Source organism: Aotus nancymaae, unplaced genomic scaffold (assembly GCF_030222135.1).
Source record: "Aotus nancymaae isolate 86718 unplaced genomic scaffold, 86718_ANA_hifiasm-v0.15.2.pri h1tg000040l, whole genome shotgun sequence".
NCBI classification, from domain to species: domain Eukaryota; kingdom Metazoa; phylum Chordata; class Mammalia; order Primates; family Aotidae; genus Aotus; species Aotus nancymaae.
The window spans coordinates 60998199-61022103 of record NW_026988454.1 but is presented as its reverse complement, the minus strand read 5'-3'; the positions used below and the strand labels follow the sequence as shown (position 1 = coordinate 61022103).

Below are 23905 nucleotides of genomic sequence, written 5' to 3'. Positions count from 1 at the left end.
CAAACTTTCCTTATATTGAGTAAGAACTTCAGTAACCTCTGGATATTTTTGGTAAAAATTAAAGAAAAGGTACTGCAGTCAGGAGACAGGTAATCTTTACACTTCAAAAGACTGGCTGCCAGGGGACCACAGTGAAATATCAGACCTGGAGCTAATGAAAAACCTTCGCTTGGAAGGAATGGGTTTTTCCAAAAATGCAAAATGATCATATATAGATGCTTAGATACTATGATTTGACAGGTTTACCGTGATAAAACAGCAAAGATAAACAGTTATAGTATTTATAACTTTAGTGTGTAAAGAACACAGGCTTTTTTAATTGGCAGCAAGAAATTCTATGACAGCTCCTGAGACAAGTAATCCTATAACCTATATCCACCCCATGCCAGTGATGACCAGTCAAAATGGTAACACAGAGTAAAAAGCGATCTACTGTATGTGAGTCAAAAAGTACTTGGAAAGTGACAAAATTGTATGCTATTAAATGACAAAACATATTTAGAGGCTTTATTTAAAAATCTCTCACTGTTCATTATCAAAGTTACAAGATTGCATACCAACAGACAGACTGTAAACATAGGAAATTTTCGTTAAGGAAAGATGGGTTTACTGTAATTCAATCTTTTACAAAAAATTACTTGCAAGTTATTGATAACAGAATTTCTCTTTTACTTTCTTAATTCTCTTGAAAATTAAACCAATGTTTCCACTCTCTCGAGCTAAAGTTCAACCATGGTCACCTTAGGAAATACCCCTGTTTATTTGTTAATCGGAAATACAAATTGAGTGGCACATACTTCCATTTTCTTTTTAGGCCAAAGACTTCGCTTCATTATATTTTACAGAAGACTTGCAGTGGTCCTGTAAGTCTTTCATGTCACAGCTGAGGTTTAATGATGGCAGTGGAGGAAAGTAGCGGTGATGCAAAATAAGACCAGCCCAATTGCCTTATCTGACATAGAATCTTTTTTCTGTTGGGCTTGCAGCAGAGAAGTGTTTCTGGTCAGGCTGCCTCCATCAAACCTGATTGAAGCAGAAGGGTGACATGCTCTGATAAATCCCATTTAAGGATGATTCCGTTCAGGCAAATAGTTGATCCTTCAATCTGTTGGCTGTGGGATGATACTAATATGAAGAAAATTATCCGGGTAGCTCAGATGTTCACTCAGCCACTGCAGAGGTGTTTCCAACATTGGCTCAATTCCATGAATCATCACTTGATTCTTTTTTTCCCCATCTATTCCAAGAAAGAAATCCAACAATAATAAGACTCAAAAAGGTTGAAGAAAAAAACACTCTGTTGCCTTTTGAGAATCCTTAGTGCATTAAATGGATTTTAAACCTGTTTTGTCCCCTGAACAGGAAATGTAGACATGGAGAAAGTTAAACTGTTGCAGTATGTATCACCCAAAACAGAAACCTGAGGGTTAAAATATATTCTGATAAAAATTCTGTTGCTCTATGTGAAAGTATTCATTCTTTCTTAATTACTGTGCTTACTTAAGATTGACGTTAATGAAACTGCAGTGGAGAAAACAGCCCGTTGTACAAATGACCAAAATTTATTTTAGTTATACATTAAAAACTGTACTATATAGTTATTAAAAATGACAACTATATGAAGTAGGTCCATACATATTTTGAAAATGTAAAACAGAAACGTGATTAGAAATCATAAAAAATCAGATCAGTATTTGAGAAGATGTTTAATAAGACACGTGAGCTTTAGTTGTTTTCAGTAAAGCATTCAAGTATGTATCAAAATGTCTTAGAGGTACTAGTTTAATAAGTTAAAATTTTAATCAGAAGGGATTAAGAATCTGACTCAGGGATTCCTGTGCTAGAGTTACAAAGCCTGATTGATTTTTGTTAACATTCACTTGCTAATTAAAAGGAGGCTGCAATTCACAACTTTCTTTTAAATTCAATTGTATTCCAAATAAACTTAAGATTAATTTGGGGATTTTTCATGATTTTGGTGTTCTGACAACTTTTAAAAAAGATGTACTGACAACTTTCAAACTAAATGGAAACATTCTTGTCATAGGAAAACAAAGAAAGCAAAGTCAAACTCCTCTAATGAAAAAAAAAATTAGAACCATCAAGAAACTTTGTGTTACTCCTTTAGCACAATTCTGGGTTTGTCTCCTCTATCATCTCTTCAAAATACAATGTATAAACCTCTCAGCTTCCTGGTGACAGAAGGCAAGGAAACAGGGAATCACGGAACTCTATAATGGAGAAATACCCTACGTTTTCCTTTCCGCTCTGTTCAAAATAACTTTTGAATCTGTAAGTGCTCTAACGTCTGGGCAAAATGAGCTGATGATGTATGGTGATAATGACTTGGCTGGCACCTGAAACAAGAGACCCTTTTAAAGAAATATTTAGACTTCCTGTTAGAGGCAGCACAGTCCCAGGAGGTGACAGTCAACATAGGACACAAAACACTACAGAGAGTTGATAAAAGAATGTCAAAATTAAAAACTTAACATACTAACAATTCCAAAGAAAACCAAATAAAACATCCCAAACCCCCAAATCACTGTGCCATAGCTTAAAACAATTTTGAAAAAAGGAATGACTTTGTAATACTACTAGCCTAAAAAAATGCTTTCATTGTTTTTTCTTTGTTGCATTTATACAGAATTTTTTACACAGTCGTGATCAGTGTTAATATAATGATTTGTTTTTGTAATAAAATATTAAGCTATACACAGAATACTATAGAAAGTATAGTATTAGTACTTTGGAGAGATCTTTTAAACGTTGGTATTCAAATGGAGAAACCCTCAGCTATCTGGAATGATTCACTGCTTGTAAGTTCTAGTTTACTAAAGCTTTACTGTATTAAATCTTTCCTAGAATATTTGAAAACATTTCCGGTGTAATTCTCTTCATATTCTTATATTTCTTTGAAATATTTTAATATTCTCAGAATCTTCCTCCTACTTAGCGCTGAGTCAAAAATTGAAAGAATAGTGGTGTAAGAGTAAAAGTTCCTTATCTCTAAAATTTTTCCTTAAGCCAGAGTCACCTTTGTATACTATGAAACAGCAGAAGAAACAAGTCACAACTCAATATCCATAATATTATGTCTAAAGCAATATTTAAACGTGGGAGCAGATACAATATGGTATACAATCCACTGATAATACATAGTGTATCTGAAAGGCAAAAGACCAACCGTGTCACACAAAAGGATAGTTGGAGTTTATGAGTTGTACAACAGAAGCTGGAGGACAGAAGCACTATTCACCACTGTGTAACAAGCCTAATAAGTCCCCTTTCCCAAACCCTAATAGGTAGCACTGATTCTCTGATTTAGAAGCTGGGGCCACTTTTAATTCATAATATAAAAGTGTTACTAACTAAATTTAGGTAACTAAGGAAAGAATCTAGGACTGTCATGTCCCTCAACAGAAAAGTTTCAGCTTTTAAATATATTATTTTGTCACTGCCTACATGTCTAAATATTTCACCTGGATTTATGTAGTTCATTTATTTTCTTTCCCCAATAACATAATTTTAAACAGAGGGATTCTTAGGATAGGACAGCAGTTCCCTCGAAAGTTCAAACCTAAGTTTCTCTCTTATTCATTACTCTGTCCCCAGTGCCTAGCATGGTACCTGACATATACAGTAATTAGTCAATAAATATTTTCATAGCTGGGATAATTTTGTTGCTGGTAGAATTGTACTATCAATATTAATGTTTCTGGAATGCTTTCTAATAGCCCTACCATGTAGAATAACTCTACTTGTAACGACTACTTTGGTTATTAAAACAATGAAGTCAAAAATGTTTCCAGATAAGCCGAGTGTATATGCTATCCTTAATTCATGCTACCATAAATAACAACAAAGCATGAAGGACATTTTGGCAATAACAAGACTAATAAAAGAAAACAGGTCAGGTGTGGTGGCTCACATCTGTAATCCCAGCACTCTGGGAGGTCAAGGTGGGAGGACTGCTTGAGCCTGGAGTTCTAGACCAGCCTGGGCAATACAGTGAGATCCTGTCTCCACAAAAAATAAAAAAAACAAACAAACAAAGATTGGCTTAGCTGGGTGTGGCAGTGCATGCCTGTAGTCCCAGCTACTTGGGAGGCATGCCTGAGCCCAGGAGGTCGAAGCTGCAGTAAGCCATGATGGCATTATTGCACTCCAGCATTGGCAACAAGTGAGACCTTGTGTAAAAACAAAAAACTAATAAGTAAATAAAAATTAAAAAAATCAGTAGATATCTCTTTTTTTCTTGCAGTACAAAGGAAACACTTGATACTGCTAAAGTAAACAATATTTTTGGTAAATATGTCTTTATGTTTCAAAATGGGAATCTAGACCTTAATACTTAGAATGAGAAATGTCACTACAAAGAAAATGACTCAGGAGAAAAATGTTACTGTACGCCTCTTCCACTCAGGTTTTTTAAAAAAGCTAGCTTGAAGCTTTAAGTTAGGCAAACATATGAGACACAAATCAAGTGAACTAGTTCTATATGAACTTCTTTTATACAGGACACTTTTTGGGGAGTAGTTTTTGTCATGATTCCAAACTTATAGTGTACCCTTATAACTGCAGTAATCACAATAAAAAATAATATTGAATACTATAATATAGTCCATATTAAAATTTATCAACTATCCCAATAGTGTATTTTTCTTCAATCTAAGATTCAGTCCAGGACTGTCTTAGTCTGTTTGTGATGCTGTAACTGGATAATTTATAAAGAACAAACATTTATTTCTCACAGTTCTAGAGGCTGGGAAATCCAAGATCAAGGTGCTGGCACCTGGTATGGGCTTCTTGCTGTGTTCTCATATGGAAGACCATGGAAGCACCAGAGTCAGTGATCCCACTCTTGAAAACCCTTTTTGTACCAGCATTAACCCATTTATGAGGGCAGATCCCCCAAAAGGCCTCACCTCTCAACACTGTTGCATTGGGGATTAAGCTTCTAACACATGAATTCTGGGAGACCCATTCAGGTCATGTCAAGGATTCACATATCGCATTTAATTTTCATGTTTCTACTCTCTTTAAATCTGCAACCATTTTTTAGAGTTTTCCACATTTCTTAACCTTTATGGTTTTGAAGAGTACATCTCATTATTTTGTAGAATGTCCACATAGCACTTTTTTAAACCAGCATCTACTTAAAAGTGAACATTTAAAATATATATATATTCAGGTAGATTTTGGTTATATGAATAGAATGGTTAAGAATTACACAAAGGAAAAAAAAGAAGGAAAAAAAAGAAAAATCACATTAACCACACAAGTCATTAATGAAAATCATAAAGTTAAAATAATGGTAACTTCTTATGTATATATTAATGATGCCTATATATAGACATATATACAATGAATATTATCAATATACAATAATATAAATGAGACATAAAGGAGAAAGGGCCACTGATGCATCACTAGTTAGCAAGGTACTAATGAAAGACAAATTGGGGGTTAGGCAACATGAATTCCAATTCTGGTAATGAAGGGCTCTAAAGATCTCACATCTCTTTGAAGCTCTTTCTTTTTTCTTTCTTTTTTTTTTTTTTTTTGAGATGGAGTCTTGCTCTGTCGCCCAGGCTGGAGTACAGTGGCACAATCTCAACTCACTGCAACCTCTGCCTCAGCCTCTTGAGTAGCTGGGATTACAGGCTCCTGCCACCACGCCCAGCTAATTTTTTATATGTTTAGTAAAGACAGGGTTTCACCATGTTGGTCAGGCTGGTCTCGAACTCCTGGCCTCGTGATCCACCTGCCTCGGCTTCCCAAAGTGCTGGGATTACAGGCATGAGTCACCATGCCCAGCTGAAGCTGTTTCTTTATACATACAATGAAGATGGCTGTATAGATGTATGGTTTGAAAATCTAGCTGACCATCAGAATCATGTGGGAAATTAAAACAATATATATATGAACTGAGCTCCTCCCCAGACTTTCTGAATCAATTTCTGGGGTAAATTCTTTTTTAAAAAAATGTTCCCTAGACTGAACCTTATGATCATACCAGTGTAGAATTTTTCTACAAACAAAATTTTCTGTAGAAACCCAATATACAACACAGGTAAAGATATGGCAGCTTTTGCTGATGTGGGATTGAGACCATTTCCTAAATTCTGCTTGCTGATACAACCCATAATAGCCTCTTATTTATCTCTGTGAGTCAGTTTGCAAACTGGTCCAGAGTAGAGGATCACTAACACATTTCCCAGTTCTAGTATCTGAGTCTTTCATGCCTAAACAGCAAAATATTTCTTTCAGAGTACAAACCATCATAATTTATTAGTTTTGAATTCTTAAGCAATTCACTTAAACTTCTGAGTGTCTATTTCCTCATCTTATAGTGTGAACAAAGAATTCTCATCTCCAGTTACATGAAGAATTAAATGGGATAGCCAAGCAAAGCACTCAGCAGCAACCCTAGCCCAGGACGTGGACACAGGTATTTAATAACACAAATGACTCTCTTTTCCACCCCTCTCTCCTGCTCACTCTCTAATAAAAAACAAAAGTGTCAAAAATAAAACTTACAAAGTAAGTGAGGACAGAAGATCAGTTTTAAAAAGGTCATGATTTAGTAACAAAAAGAGTGATTGTAATTCTCTTCCTACACACAAGTTTAAGGAATAAGTTCATTTTTAAATACGATATACCAAAAAATATACAAAAACCATGGATTCAATTATGTGATTGGCATACAAAGGGCTATGAGAATTTGGCCTCATGGTAATATATCCTGAATTATTCAGTTCCATTTTTATGCAGTATGGCATATGATTTCAATGAATGTATTTTTTAAAGACAACAAAAACCCAGAACTCGATGATCATGCAAATTAGATGACATTAAGAAAAATTCTTAAGTATTATAAACTTTCGTATTTAATAGTGTTCTGAACACATATACTCAAGTGCAGCACATCACCTATAAGTCAAATGTGCCCTACTGTAGTACAGATATATTATTTAATAGATTTTAGGTAAGGTTCTTTATTTAAAAAAAAAATGAAAACATTCAGGTAAAAAAAATTTCAAAATCTTTTGTTATACATTTTAAGTATATCATTATTTGAGCACTCACACTATGTTATAAATTTGCATTCTAAAGATTTCTATTACTAATGGCTACTAATTACCTTTCCCATCCCAATCTGGGTTTTGGTTCTTATTTCTCTAAGTCAATTTCAACAAGGAATATGATCTATAATGTCTTTAAAAACAGGTGACTTGAGATTCTAGTGAGATGCTTGAGTTTCCTTACTATTAATAAATAAAATAAATATGTGAAATATTTTTTAATTTAAAGGAGGCTTAAAGAAATGAATGATGTATCTTTAAGGGAAATTCATACATGTTTTTAACAAGAAAAATTCAGTTTAATTAAATTTTAAAAGCTCCTACTTATAAATATGGAGAATTCTAAGATCAATGGTATAACCATTGTGTTCAGCTTTGTGACTTCATATTTATATTTTATAATTCAGCAGAAAACTACTTGATTTGCTATCTCAGAATGTGTGATACTGAAGGTAAAATTTCTGAAAAATACTTAATACTTCTGAAAAAGTTTTAAAAAATAGAGAGATGAGCTTTTTGATTGCCACTAGCCTGAACAATTTTGTTCTGTCTGACAAATTCTTTAACCTCTGATATGTTCATTAGTAAAACACCAACTAATTGAATCCATCGACATGAAAAACCACAGGCTGAAATGTGAAGTGCATACATCATGCTGAAGGATTTTGTCTCAGCCACAGAGGTAATAGCCATCGAGGTCAGGTCAAAGAGGGTTAAACCAAGCCAGGATATAGCCAAAGAAATACATCAAACGCTGATTTTAAAAGGGCAATTAATCTTAGACAGAAATGCTTCCTGAGGAATGAGATCTCAATCTTAAGAGCACACTACATGATGTAGCAGTAAAAATGAACATATACAAGCTTACAGGGCTTTTATCCTATGATCACAAACAGAAGGAGAGTGCTGTTTATCAGAGAAATACAAACCCATTTAAAAATACTTACATTAACTTCTTCCGGATCCATACTCACTTAGTAGTACAGGTCTTAATGAACATGCAATATCCCAGTTAATATATACCACATATCTCTTTCCATGTGTACATTTTACATCTTTATTATTTCTGTCCAAAATATTTCCAGAGCTTTGACTCTTAATGTTTTAAACAATTTAAAAACATGTCCATATTAATTTTTTCATTGACTTTTGCTTATAATCCTTGTATTTCTTAGTGAGGAGGACATAATCTAAAACTTAAACTTGTAAAAAATCCCATATGATTAGGTGTAATTATAAAAAGCAAAGTGTATTAAATTAAGTGATTGTAAGGCCATTTCAAAACTGATTAAAAGCTTCCTGACAATAAGATAAAAATGTGGTAAAAGTTAAAAATTAAACCTTGGTCCTTAACATATAAATAAACTTTGAAAACAATATTTTTTATCTGCTTTCATAAAATGACCCAGTAACTCTAGTTGGGTATAACAGGGTCCATTAGTATTTGTCAAGTATTAATAATAGAACAGCTCAATGTAATTACTTTATTTAAAACAGACAATAACTGTACTGTTTACATATGGTCAGAATGAAGCCCCGTAGAACCTGTTTCAATGAAGAGATGACTTGCTTTTGTCTGCATATACTATTATTTTGGTAAGATAATTTTGTTTTCTAGTGTTAAAGATGAAATATTAGTTGCACAAGTGTATGTTTCTCATTTAGGGGAAAGTCAGGTTAATTCATTTAACTTATTGAGATTAAGATAACAATAATTAAGAAGGAGAAACCAGAAGCATCTTCTGCCAGGTCCAGTAATCTCATCATTTCCAGTAATGGAGAATTAAAATAATCAGCACTATTTCTCTGATTAAAACAAAAACCAAAACCAAAAAACTATGTCAATGGACTTAGGAATTAAGAGATTCTCTACCACCAGAATTAGTCAGTGTAGCCCATGTGCTGAGATAACATGCAGAGATGGAGGCAGAAGGAAGCACAAAGCAAAGAATTTGATTCATTTAATCTTAGAATTTAATAGTATAATGATAAATTAAGAAAATATACTGTAATTAGAAAATTTAAATAGATTATTTAAATTTTGCTTATGAGGGCTACATTTAAAGATCTTTTGGAATTCCCACTGTAAATGATATTGTATCATTTCTTCCAAAAAATATGTACACAATAAGAAATACAAACAGAGTGCGAGGATAAGACTGAAAGGAGAGGCTTCCATTATAGCCAAGTGACCCCATCCCATATGTCAGGCTTACAGTATCTCTACAAAGTTACAAATGGACTTTCCATGGTTACTTGTGAAGAGATTAAACACCAAATATATGTACGAGTTGCTCTTTATGGTTTTCTTCAACGTGCAACGACCAACAACTATCTGTTACTGTCTAGTTTTGGATCTCTGGACTTAAAGAGGTTTAAAATATTTTAACAAGTATATGATCATAGTTAATCCGGCTGCCTGGCTGCAGAAAATGCAGTGACTATGAAGATGCCTTTGGTAAAACAAGCTTATTTCTTCCATATCAGAACCACACTTTTGGCACTTCTGATCATGTCCAGAAGTTAACTTCTAAGAAAGCAAAAATCAATGCTAGAACTGTTGCCATAACTTGAGTTACTTTGTTTTTATAAACAGTCACAATATTGATTTACATTGAGAGCATTATGCATTTCTAATTTCTGTGTGTAGGCTGAATATCAACTACTTGTCTTTGCATAGTGAAACCAGCAAGCAACAAAAAGAAAAACAAAACTCCTTCTTTATCACTTTCCTTTGTAAATTTGTTATGAGTACAGTTCTTTTGTGAAAAATGTTAACAAAACTCTAAGAAACAAAAAAATAGATTTAAATGTAAAGTCCTGAAAAATGCAAAAGACTATCAAGACTCACTTCAAAATACTTCCGGTTCATTTAAACTCTAGACGCATCCTATAAGATGGTAGCAGGAAGCTTCATTATTTTATAAAATAAGAAAACTCGCTATTCATTAAAAAAAACCTCTAAATGATTGCTCAAATCAAATAGTGTGACGGTACAGAGATACTAATTCATTCTAATTCAAATTCTAAATGAGTATCTAAAGAATTACTGAAATTGTAAAACCTTCAATCTGATGAGGTTTGTGGGACCAGAGGTTTTTATTCCTGTGGCATAAGTTTGCAAACTGAAGTACCTTTTCTTCTGGGGGCAGTGCCATCATGCTGACAAATGTTATTATTGCTGGTTTAAACCTCAATCACGAGATATTAATCAGCCAGCTTCAATTCTGTCCAAATAGTTGAAGTATCTGCCCTTATATGGTTCGTATGAGATTTATGTTTCTTTTTCTAATTGCTTTATGACTGAAAAAAAATGTATCTTGTCAGCTAATACAATATGAATATCCCTCCCTCCCTCTGTCCCTCCCTCCCTCCCTCCCTCCTTTCTTTTTTTTTTTTTTGAGATGGAACTTTGCTCTTATTGTCCATGCTAGAGTACAAACGTGTATTCTCGGCTCACTGCAACCTCTGCCTCCTGGGTTCAAGCAATTCTCCTGCCTCAGCCTCTTGAGTAGCTGGGATTACAGGCATGTGCCACCATGCCCAGCTAATTTTGTACTTTTAGTAGAGATGGGGTTTCACCATGTTGGTCAGGCTGGTCTCAAACTCCTGACCTCAGGTGATCCACCCACCTAGCTTACCAGGTTGTTATACATTACATTAGAAGACTGGGAAATGAAATATAATTCGGTAAAGCTTATAGGTGTTTTGTATTCTCCAAGGTAAAAAAATAAGTGTTCTTGATGTGTTATTTTTAATGAACAAAGAAACAAATATTTCACTTCAGGTCTGGTATAGAAGCTTACATCTCTGAGTCATTTTAACTATAGCTGAAACCACAAAAACAATTTACCTGAGCTCACCTTTGGTCATTTCCTGTTAACTCCAAGTTGACTAATTCCCTCAGCCATTTACAAAAAAAGAAAGGAATACACAAAGCAGATCATCACTAGTTGCTCCACAAACAACAGTTCATCATTAGTTACTCCACAAGAACAATGACCTAAAGCACGTATTCATAAATACTAGTACATTCTACTTTCATATGATGAAATCAGACAAAATTCCTTCATTACTGAATCACTTGTAGGGAGTAGAAGACAATGGTGTCACATAACTTTTATGAAGTACTTTCTCTTTTCATCATGTGATGACAGCAAGTTCTTATCCATACACACCCAACCTTAAAAGTCTTTCGCTTTCAACTTGAGTGCAGGTGTGTCAAAATGCTTCACGTTTGACATGTCTAACAATACTACAGGTGAACTGAACCAGGCAGTAAAACAGTTTTCTGCTGAAACAGTGACTGGATGTTTTGGATACTCTCCACAGATTTTTAAATGACAATTTTTTAAAAATATGTAATAGCAAAAGGAAGAGGCAAAGATAAAAATTTTTCTAAAGAAAAGATACTGGCGTTAAAGATGTGGCTTCCTCCTGGAATGAAAGATACCATCAAAAATACCTGAAAAGAATAGGCATTATCTATGTCATTTCAATGAAGTGCGTGTTCCACAGTCAAGGGAAGCATTTGACAGTTTGTGTGGGGAGAAGTCTGTCACACAGATGTACTCACCCTCTAGCACCTGAAATCACCTAAAAGGAAGGTTTGTGGATTAGGCTGTGTGGCTGTGCTGCCTCACTGCTCCCCTCTTAAAAAAAAAAAAAAAAAAAAACCACAAGGGAAGTCACACTGTGTATCCCCCAGAAAAGGATGTACACATAGGGCAGCCTCGAAATTGAAGAGAGAACAAAGAGTCTCTTTTAAAAGAACAAACGGCTTCACAAATTTGTGTGCCTTTCTTGTGTAGGGTGACATTAATTTTGTCTTGAAACCCAAGTGTAAGACCAAAAGTGAGCATAGATATATTCTGAGAGAGTGTGTCAGTTCAAAGCACTTGAGTGCTTTTCATTTATATGTCTGATGTTCATAGTCACCATTTAAAAAATTCAACAAGAGTGATAGAATTATATATAGGAACACTAAAACAACAAAACAAACAAAATAAAAACAGTAGATGCTCAGGTTCCTAAGATCATATCAGAAATACTATTAAGAGAGAAGAGCATGTAGGCAGATTAGATACTAAACACCAATTGCAGAAAAAAGATTTATGAAAGTAAAATAGGAAAAACCAAGCATTTCAGAGTGCTATTTTAAACTAAACCAAAGAGTTAAAAAGAAAGAAAGAAAACAAAAACAAATGGCAGCATGGTGATTTGGAAAAAATCAAGAGACCACCAGGAGATAAAGACCTGTGTTCTAAACCTAGTTCTGCAATTAAGTGGTTAAGAGACCTTTGGCAAAATCATATAAAAATTAAGAGACTGAATTTGAGAGGCCAAGGCAGGTGGATCACTTGAGGTCAGGAGTTCAAGACCAACCTGGTCAACATGGTGAAAACCCATCTCTACCCAAAATACAAAAACTAGTGAGGCGTGGTGGCACATGCCTGTAATCTCAGCTACTTGAATGGTAGAAGCACAAGACTGCTTGAACGTGGGAAGCAGGGGTTGCAGTGAGCTGAGATCATGCCACAGTACTCCAGCTTGGGCAATAGAGTGAGAATCTGCCTCAAAAAAAAAAAAGGTAACTTGAAAGCTCTACAGTCATACAATTCTTTAAAGACATTAAATATTGTATTAACACCCAACTAATTTCTTCCCACTTTAGGCACTCCTCAACCACACCCACAAACTAGAAATTGGCAACCATGAAATAAAAATGAATTGAACTAATGAATTTGTCATTAACAAAATAAACAATAGAAAATTTCAAGTGAGCCCTCTCTCCTGGATTAAAAAGCAACGGTTAAATTTAGGTTTTATATTTAAAACACAAATGTATCAAGGGAGACCCCCCTCATATAAACTTGGGACTAGTAAGTATGGATCATTCTGTGTCTGTGACAACTGTGCTGCTGTTAGGGGAAAAATTATTACAGAACATGTTCTTTCCAAGGTTTTGGGTTTCATTGTGATGTCCTCACTCTATAGTCAAGGGTGTTATACAAAAGTAAATTTAAAATGACACATTTTAAAATGTAGATTGTCAAAAGAACATCTAGGAAAAGTGCAATAAGGTAGTCATTTTAGGCCGGGTGCCACATGCCTATAATCCCAGTACTTTGTGAAGCTAAAGTGAGAGGATCACTTGAGTGAGAAATATAAGACCAGCCTGGACAACATAGTGAGACCCTGCCTTTGTTTTTAAAAAGGGAGTTATTTGAATATTAAGCTCTGGCTTAAATTTTATTTACTCCTAATTGATAAAAGCATTTGTTATAGTTTGGTTGCTTGTCTCCGCCAAACCTCACGTTGAAATTTTATCCCCAAAGTTGGAAATGGGGCCTAATGGGAGGTATTTGGGTCAGGAGGGTGGATCCCTCATGAATAGATTAATGCCCACACATGAATGTGTGGAGGAGTGAATGAGTTCTCACTGTCTTAGTTCCCACAGGAGCTGGTTATTACAAAGTCTGGCAGCACCCTGCTCTCTCTGGCTTCCTCTCTTACCATGTGGCCACTGTGCACACCAACTTCCCTTCAACTTCCATCATGAGTAGAAGCAGCCTGAGGATTTCATGAGATGCCCAATCTCCAGGCAGCAGAACTGTGTGTTAAATAAACCTTTTTGCTCTATAAATTACCCAGCCTCAGGTATTTCTTTATAGCAACACAGACTAAGACAGCTTCTAGTTTTTCAACATTCTTTAAAGTACGAATACAAAGTACTCAAAAAGGGGGAAAAAAACACAATTCAGAGAAATGAGTAACTGAAAGCCAATGCTGCCATGGACAGGTAAGAAGTTTATGGGGCTTATCTCTATCAGCAATAAAAATTATTATCCTCTGAATTACACTTCAAATGAAAATAACTAATCTATATTCCCAAATCCTCAAAAACATAGAAAAATAGATATTAAATAGAATTTGAAAAAACACTCTCATAACACAGAGAAAATGAACTAAAAAAAAAGTAAGCTCATTCTTGAATTTCTGGGAATTTCCCAGAAGTTATGAGTTATTTAGTCAAAATTTCTGTACCCTGAGTTCAAACATAAAACGTACTTAACTATCTCTAAAGATATACAGGAAAATGGCAACACTGGTTGTCTCTAGAAAGGGGAACTTAGCTTAGAGTTTGGTGAACAGGAGTTAGGAAAGAGAATTTTTACTAAATTCCTTTATATATGTTTTGATTTTTAAAACATGTAAATGTATTATCTATAAGAAAAAAGTTTTAATTATTTAACTGAACACAATTCATTAAAAAAAAAACTTGATATACAGGAATTCACCAAAATTAAATGCTTTTACCTTTCAAAAGAAAATGAAGACAAGCCTGGGCACAGTGGCTCAGGCCTGTAATCCCAGAACTTTGGCAGGCTAGGTGGGTGGATCACCTGAGGTCAGGAGTTCAAGACCAGTGTGGCCAACACAGTGAAACCCCATCTCTACTAAAAATACAAAAATTAGCCAGGCATGGTGGCAGGGACCTGTAATCCCAGCTACTCAGGAGGCTGAGGCATGAGAATCACGTGAACCCAGGAAGTGGAGCTTGCAGTTAGCCAAGATCATGCCACTGCACTTTAGCCTGGGTGACAGACAGAGCGAGACCTTGTCTGGGGAAAAAAGAAAAAGAGAGAAGGAAAATGAAGGCAAGTCACAGACTAGGAGAAAATATCTGCAAATTGTATATCTGATAAAGAACTTGTATCCAGAATATATAAATAGCACTCACAACTGAGTAAATAAGGAAACAATCCATGAAAAAACAAGAAAAGGATTTAAATAGACACTTCATCAACAAGATCTACAAATTATAATAAGCACATGAAAACATGTTCAACACCAATAGTCATTAGAAAAATGAAAATTAAAATCATCATGAGATACCACTAGAATGGCAATACATGTGAGTGAGGATGTGAAGACTGGAATCCTTACACATTGCTGATGAGACTGTAAAATGGTACAGCTACTTTGGAAAAGTTTAGCAGTTTCTTAAAAAAAAAAAAACAAAAACAAACTTACTATATGACCTAGTCATTCCATTCCTAGGAATCCACCTAAGAAAAATGAAAACATGTCCACAGAAAGACCCATATCTGAATGTTCCCAGCAGCCCTGTTTATAAAGGTGAAAAGCTGGAAACAGTCCACATGCCCATCAGGTAATACAGGGAGAACCAAAATGTGATGCATCTACCCAATGGAGTATTATTCACCAATCAAAGGAACAAACTGTGGAAACTTGCTTCAATATGGATGCAACTCAAATACATCATGTTAAGTGGAAAAAAACAGTTGCAAAAGACTACATGTTGTGTGATTCAATTCATGTGAAATATCCAAAAAGGCAAATTATAGAGACAGAAAGCAGAACAGTGATTGTTTATAGCTGGCAGTAGGAGCAGAGATTAGCAACAAGTAAGTACAAGGGGATGGAAATGTTCTAAAAACCAAACTGTGGTGATGGTTGCACAATTCTATAAATTTACTAAAAACCATTAAATTATCTAAAAAAGTTATTTAACTAAAACTCTTATTGAAAGCTAAAATTACACAGCAGTAAAGATGGATTAGGATTCTAAGATAGTATTATAATCAACTTAATGTTAATTACTCCATGATTTAATGATCATAAATAATATGTTTCATGGTAATGATACAAAGAAAGAATTCAGTGATTGAAATGTTCAGCAAACATTTACCCTAGCACTAGAGATACATGGATGTGTGTAAGACATTATCAGAAACCTTACTATAAAGGCTAGGGAAGTTCAAGGAAGACTTTATAAAAATGTATTTATAACCCATTAAACCCAGTTTTAATAATTTTGGGTAGTGGCCACTGGTCTCTTTCTTCAATCCCTTCTGGTATTGGTTCTGACAATATATTTTAGATATCCTTCTCCCTTCCTATTGAACCTCTTTTCATTTTTAAAGCGCTACATACATGTAGGAATGCTAATATAGGAAAGCATATTTGACTAAGGAATATCGCAATATTCTCAAGCTGAATGACATATATTTTGGGCTCCATATTATGGAGATCTCTTTGCTTAGTTATTTAGGCAGGAATACCACAACACTACCCCTAAACCCACTGTTTCTAATTCTACTACTTAGGCAAACTATCTCCTTAGATGCAACATGCTACATGAACTGTGTGCTTCATGTAGCATATGTCATGCAAGTAATCCTACATTCCTCCAACTTAGAATACATTCATAGGAAACAAGCATTATCTGTTAAAGTATTACCTTCATATATACTAATGCATTACCTCTTTCCATCGTGGATTTAAAGTTTTTTAAAATTTTCTATTATATAATAAATACAAGTATATGCTATTTTTATGTCAATACAGTAATACACCACTGAAAATTTCCCCTATAGTTTAGTAAGGAGTAATAGAGCTGGAATTCAAGAACAGCAGGGTATTTTACACACACACACACACACACGCACACACAAACAATGTGATCACTTGGTATCCATGAAGTATTGGTTCAAGAATCCCTGAGGATACCAAAATCCAATGATGCTCAAAATTCCCTTACATTGAATGGCATAATATTTGCATAGAACCTGTGCACATCCCCCTGTATACTTTAAGTCACTAATCTCTAGATTATTTATAATACTTAATACAATGTAAATCTATATAAATAGTTGTTATACTGCATTGTTTAGGGAATAATAACAAGAAAAGAAAATCTATTTATCTTCAGTACAGATATAATCAACCATTTTGTTACCCCAAGTATTTTTGATCTGCTGTGGAACGATGCAGAACCCATGGATATGAAGAACCAACTGTATATACACATATGTATATCTCAAATATTCGTGTGTGTGTGTGTGAATGGATTATGGGCACTGTTTTATTGTTTTCTGCATTTTCTTAGTGTTCTTTATGTTGCAATAAAGAAAAGCATGTCTGGGCGCAGTGGCTCATGCCTGTAATCCCAGCACTTTGGGAGGCCAAGGTGGGTGGATCACGAGGTCAGGAGATTGAGACCATCCTGGCTAACATGGTGAAACCCCATCTCTACTAAAAATACAAAAAATTAGCTGGGCATGGTGGCATGCACCTGTAGTCCCAGCTACTTGGGAGGCTGAGGCAGGCAAATTGCTTAAACCCAGGAGGTGGAGGTTGCAGTGAGCTGAGATAGCACCACTGCACTCCAGTCTGGGTGACAGAGTGAGACACCATCTCAAAAAAAAAAAAAAAAAAGAAAAAGAAAAACAGAATTCAGCATTTTAATATTTTTTTTCCCTTGCCTGTAGGAAAATAATCTTAACCTAAGTTACATAATTAGGGTCATGAAACAGGTCAAGTTTTGAATGGACTTATAGATTGTCAAAGCTTAAAAGAATAAGGTTAAGTAATAAAGAACCAAGTAGAAAGTAGTAGAAAATTCAAATAAAATACTCATCCATTATTCAGTATTATCAACTTCCAAATATCAAAAATAAGAAAATTATTTTTACCATCTCTTACTTCTTTAAAATTAATAAACAAAATGCAAGATTAAAAGTAGTATTTATCAGAACTGAATCCGTTAGTTGAAGACCAGTGTACCAGAAAAGTGCTAAGAGGGTGATTTAAAAACTGCATTTTATTTTGCCAGAGTCAAGTCCTCATTTTGTTAGTCAACAATTTACAAAATAATATATTAAATATTAAGTGCTTCTGTTTGAAAAGATTTTTTGCTACAAGGTATGAAAATATCTTCCTGAAATAACCTGTTATTTATAAAAGTGGAATGTTTATTTTACTTCAGAAAATGAAAGACATGTTTTAATGTTGCTGATCATATTACCTTCAGGAGCAACAGCGGAAGGACAAACTTCTTTGAGGAGATCTCCTAGTGTGTGCAACTGTCCATCTGCAGCCACAGGACGAAACAGCTTCTGAATGAAAGGTCTTTCAGTCGTTGTCTATTTGAAAAATGAAAAAATAATTCAAGCAATTAAGTCTTTGTTGCTGCCAATTACAAATTTGTATTTCATAAACTTTATGTTGGCATTAGGTGCCTTTTGCTTTGGTGTTATTGGAATTACACAACATCAAAAACGTGGCATCACTGTGACAAATGTGTAACAGGATAAATTCAGGTAAATCTAAGTCTGAGAAACAAGCAGACAAATCCAAAGTTGGGTGGGACATTCTAAAGCTAACTGGCTGGACCCTTCAAAAAGTTAAAGGCATTAAAAAGCAAAAAAAGCAAAGCAACACAAAAAGATACCAACAAAAGCATTTTTTCTCAGTATCTCTAAAAGAGACTAACAAGGCAAATACAAACATAAACCCTGGCTGAATACTGGATTAAGAAGGAAATTTTTTAAAAATTCTGCTATAAAACACAGTTTTGGGATGAATGGGGGAAATACAGAATGGACAACTGATAATATTATTGAATTAATGTCAAATTTCTTAGGTATAATAAGGACAATCCTTATTTTTAAGAAATCCATGTTCAAGTGTTTAGGAAAGAAGTGCCATGATAGCCAAAACTTAATCATCTTTTTTTTTTTTTGAGACTCAGTCACCCAGGCTGGAGTGCAGTGTTGTGATTTCAGCCCCCTGCAACCTCTGCTTTCCAGGTTCAAGTGATTCTCATGTCTCAGCCTCCCGTGTAGGTGGGACTACAGGTGTGCACCACCATGTCTAGCTAATTTTTCGTATTTTTAGTAGAGATGGGGTTTTACCATGTTACCCATGCTGGTCTCGAACCCCTAAGCTCAGGCAATCCACTCATCTTGGCCTCTCAAAATTACAGGCATAAGCCACCACTCCCAGCCCCAAAACTTAACCTTTTAACAGTTGAGAGAGAGAAAGAGAGAGAGAGGGAAAGAGAGAGTACGTATATGTTTCTGTGTATGTGTGTGTGTGTGAAGACAGAGCAAAAATAGGAAAATATTAACTAATGGTGAATCTAGGTAGAGGATGTATGATTTTAGTAGTTTCATTATTTCAACTTTTCGACAGGTTTGACAATTTCCAAAACAGCAGATGCAGCCATTTCATCTCACAAAAACTGTCAGAAGCACTGTGCCATAATTTATTGCTAATAATCTCATTGTTTTACTCACTTTTAAAATTGTTTCATTTCCTAAATTACCTTAGTGATGATGGAGGCTTTATAACTGAATACATAATATTTTAAAATAGTACTCCAAAAATATGTTAGTGTTTGTGACAAGTATTAAAATAAACTGTAGAAAAATTTTTTAAAATCCTGATAATATGCATCAATGCATATTATGAGTCAATGCATAAATATGACTCAATTTACTTCACTAATTGAACTCTTAAGGGATTGTTTTTAAAAATATGACTGATATCCTTTGATACGTTTTGTCTCAGTGTCCCCATCCAAATCTCACCTCAAATTATAATCCCCACCTGTCAAGGTAGGGACCTGTAATCCCCATGTGTTGAAGGAGGGAGGTGATTGGTCATGGGGGCGGTTTTCCTCATGCTGTTCTTGTGACACTGAGTGAATTCTCATGAGATCTGATGGTTTTAAAAGTGGCAGTGTTTCCTGCACTCTCACCTCTCTTTCCTGCTGCCTTATAAAGGTGTCTGCTTCCCCTTCTGCCAAGTTTCCTGAGGCCTCCCCAAGCCATACGGAACTGTGAGTCAAACCTTTTTCCTTTATAAATTATCCAGTCTTGGATATTTCTTTATAGCAGAGTGAAAATGAACTAATACATCGTTCAATTGAAAAAGCCATACTTTCTCATACAAGTTGAAACCAAGAACAATATTATGCATAATCAAGTGATTAACTGCATAAAGATAATAAGGCTGGAGAGATGAGAGAAGAAAAGAAATAAATAGGGAACTGTAGTGACAATTTAAAATAGAAAAGGCTATCTTCAGGCCACGAAGAAGCTTTTAATACTTTTTAGCAAAGGAAGTAATGTTGATGAAAGGCTTTTTCTAACGGCTAATGGAAAGCAGTGCTGGGTATGTGACTTGGTTACGAAGCAAAATCAGAATGACTGGTGAGAGGGTGACTGCATACAGCAAGCTTATGTGAAGAGAACTGGAGTTGGTGCAGTAGAAAAGGAAGAGAGCAGGACTGTACCCACAACTTAAAAAAAAAAGGTCAAAATGTACCTCCCATAGTCTGACCTGAAAACAACAAAGTCAAAGAAATCTCTTCAAGAAGTTGGAGCTCTCATTCATACCCTAATTAGTTTATGAACTGTGAGGTGGCTTTGCTATAATGAAATTACCTGGAATATTCCTAACACAAATAAATGATAAATGCTTGAGGTGGTGAATATCCTCATTTGACCATTACATATTGCATGCTTATACCAAAAGATCACATGTACCTCATAAATAATTATAACTCTTATGTATCCATAATAATTAGAACTAAAAAATTTAAAAATACCTGAAAAAAAGTCTTGGTTACATAACAAAAAACAGAAATTCTCTTCTAACCTCACTATTGGAAAAATATCCTGTTATTTTTATGTATCTCTCCTCTTTTCTACTCCTTCCCAAATCTGAGCAAGTATTACAAAGATATAACCTTGAACAATCTTTTATGATGAAGTATTTGCTTAGTGGGGAGAAAGCCCCAGTGCTATTAGTGTAGCTAAACTCTGTAAAATGGTAACTAAGAAAACATTCAGCAAAGTGTTTCTCATTCAATGAGAATCTTATTTTAAAAGACAAAGATCCAACATACCCCCAGCCAAAAGTCTGATGAACATTTTCTGCTTAATATTTATTACAGAGTGCCTTTAACAATGTAATATTTTTATTCTTAAAAATTTAGTGTGCTAGCAAATAGCAATTAAGTACCTGAGTTACCTGAGTAAGTCAATCAGGAACACATAAAATACTCAATTTGAGGAGTTAGTTACTTCTATCATCTGAATGTTTGCACCTCTCCAAAATTCATGCTGACACTTATTCCTCATCATGGCACTATTAAGAAGTGAGGCCTCTGAGAGTTAATTAGGTCCTGAGGGCAGAGCCCTCATGAATGGGATCAATGCCCTTTATAAAAGAGGCCCCAGGAAGCTTGTAAGCCCTTTTCCCCTTGTGCCATGTGGGGGCGCAGCTGTACTTTGTGAAGTACAGCAAAGTACCTAAGAGTACCAACTCTAAAGCAGAGGGCAGCCCTCACCAGACACTGAATCTGCTGAAGGCTTGATCTCTTATTTCCCAACCTCCAGAACTGTGAGAAATAATTTTCTGTTGTTTATAAATTATCCAGTCTAGGCAGGACGTGGTGGCTCACACCTATAAACCTGGCACTTTGGGAGCAAGGCAGGTGGATCACCTGAGGTCAGGAGTTCAAGACCAGATTGGCCAATATGGTGAAACCCCACGTCTACTAAAAATACAGAAAATTAGCTGGGCATGGTGGTGGACGCCTGTAATCCCAGCTACTCAGGAGGCTCAGGCAGGAGAATCACTTGTATCCAGAAGCTGGAGGCTGCAGTGAGCCGAGATTGTGCCATTGAACTCTAGCCTGGGCAGCAAGAACAAAACTATCGCCAAAAAAAAAAAAAAATACTCAGTTTAAGATATTTTGTTATAGCAGCCCCAATGGACTAAGACAATTACCTTAAAACAAAAGTGCCACAGAGAGATCATGCATTCAAATACAGAGGTTCTTAAGGGCAATGGGAATAGAAGATATATTCCTGCAAACTTTTCAACAGTTCTCATTAGCCCTATGTTAGAGCTCTGCAAAGAAGGCTAAATTATACTAAGAAATATTTTTAAATCTCCACAAATAGAAATTTTGTAAACGTTGATTCAGTATACATGAAATCAGACAAGACTAACAATATCCATGGCAATCTAAATCTTATGTTGACAGACAAGAAAGCCACTGCAAACAGGAATATCCCACAATACCAGATTTTGCCACATATTTGTAAATATGCAAACTATTTCAATAACTTCCAAGAAACAGTATTACTCTCATGAGAAATAACATAATGTAAGTCACCTTTGAAACTGTCCTTGTTACTTTTTCAAACGTATGTTAGTCATTTCTTAACAAGAAATGAAATGAATAATTGAGGTAGTAATGCCTGGCTGCTCCCCATCTCTCCTCTATTCATGCACCTTCACCAATATAGCAATCACTTTTTCTTATATTGGAAATTTATCTCAGAGATATATTGAAGAAAAGCAGAAAAATGAAACATAAAAATTTTAGCAAAGCTTATGTGTATTTTCTTAAATAGTTCAAGTGTAAAACTTAAATTTCTATAAATAATGTGTGTTATAGCTACACTGTAAATTGCTGGCTAATCATATTTCAAATATATATTCAAGAAATAAAACTGGCCAGGCATGGTGGCTCATGCTTGTCATTTCAGCACTTTAGGAGACCAAGGTGGGAGGACAGCTTGAGCCCATGGGTTTGAGACCAGCCTGGGCAACACAGAGAGACCTCATCTTTTTAAAAGGTAAAAAAAAAAAAAAATTGTCAGGTGTGATGGAGTGTACCTGCGGTCCCAGCTACTTGGGGGTGGGGGTGGGGGGCTGAGGCTGGAGGAATGCTTGAGCCCAGGAGGTCAAGACTGCAATGAGCCTGTTAAAATCACTGCACTCTTGCCTGGGTAACACAGCAAAACCCTGTTTCCAACAAACAAACAAAAGAAATGCAAAGAAAAAGTCTCTATTTCAAATATATCCAATAGAGCCAATAGGTTGACCAATATTAACATTAATGTTGATAAAACAAAACATGATTTACTATAAGCTGAAAATCAGACGATGTGTGGACTTTATGAATAACAGGCACAATCATCGCAAACTTAAATCAGGTTTGAGTCTTATGAGTTACATACAGTTACGTGCTACAACAAAACATGCCAGGCAGTTGTTAAAGAGTATTAGATTCAGCTAGGTGCAGTGGCTCATGCCTGTAATCCCAACACTGAGAGGTTGAGGTGGGAGGATCATGCAGTCAGTCAGTTTGAGACCAGACTGGCCAATATAGTGAAACCCAGTCTCTACTAAAAATACAAAAATTAGCTGGGTGTGGTGGTGCGCAGCTGTAATCCAAGTTACTTGGGAGGCTGAGGCAGGAGAATCGCTTGAACCTGGGAGGTGGAGGTTACAATGAGCCAAGATCACACGCCATTGCACTCCAGCCTGGGTGACAGGGCGAGACTCTGTCTCAACAACAACAACAACAACAACAACAGAAGTATTAGATTCAAGTCCTGTTTCTGTCATTTATTATGGGACCATGGGCACAATCACCTATCTTTCCTGAACCTTCAGTTTTTTCGACTGTAAAACAGGAATATATACATGTGTATATGTAAAATGGAGATAACACATTATAGACTTTTTGAGATAAAATTCACAACACAACACTGACACATAATAATTTGTAACTTAAAACACATCACCACCAGGGCCACTAGTTTTAGAACACTGTAACGCATAGTTTAAGTTAATACTATCCAAATTTCGTTGACTCAAGGTTTCATTTCCATTTACTTTCATTTACTCTTCATTTGTTTGTATGCTACAAAGTTCAGAATCATGAAATTCAGAAGTTTATGTTTTAATGTTTTTCTATATGGCAAGGAAGAAAAAAGGCAAAATCATTTTAATATTACATTCAAAATTAGCCTAGAACTTAATACTAAAGGCCCATAAAAGGGAATACTAATAAATTAGACTTAATAAACATTGAAAAAAAAAAAAAAGCTTTTGCTCTGCAAAAGATCCTGTGAAGAAGATAAGCTGCGGGCTGGGAGAAAATATTTGCAAACCACATTTCTGAGAAGGTCTTGTGTATA

General features: G+C 35.2%; 1 protein-coding gene across 4 annotated transcripts in view; it reads right to left on the bottom strand.

Moving 5' to 3' along the window:
* Positions 1-480: 480 nt before the first annotated feature.
* Positions 481-23905, bottom strand: part of ATG5 (autophagy related 5) — a 125956-nt gene continuing 102531 nt past the window's right edge. For 3 of the 4 annotated variants that reach the window (XM_012438436.2, XM_012438437.3, XM_012438439.2), the window contains 2 exons: positions 17923-18040; positions 481-1237 (listed from right to left, as the gene is read on the bottom strand). In XM_012438436.2, the coding sequence (XP_012293859.1) occupies positions 1101-1237; positions 17923-18040 (255 nt within the window). In that variant the 3' untranslated portion in view covers positions 481-1100. The remainder of the gene's footprint in view (positions 1238-17922; positions 18041-23905) is intronic. The other variant, XM_064360814.1, reaches the window with a different exon arrangement.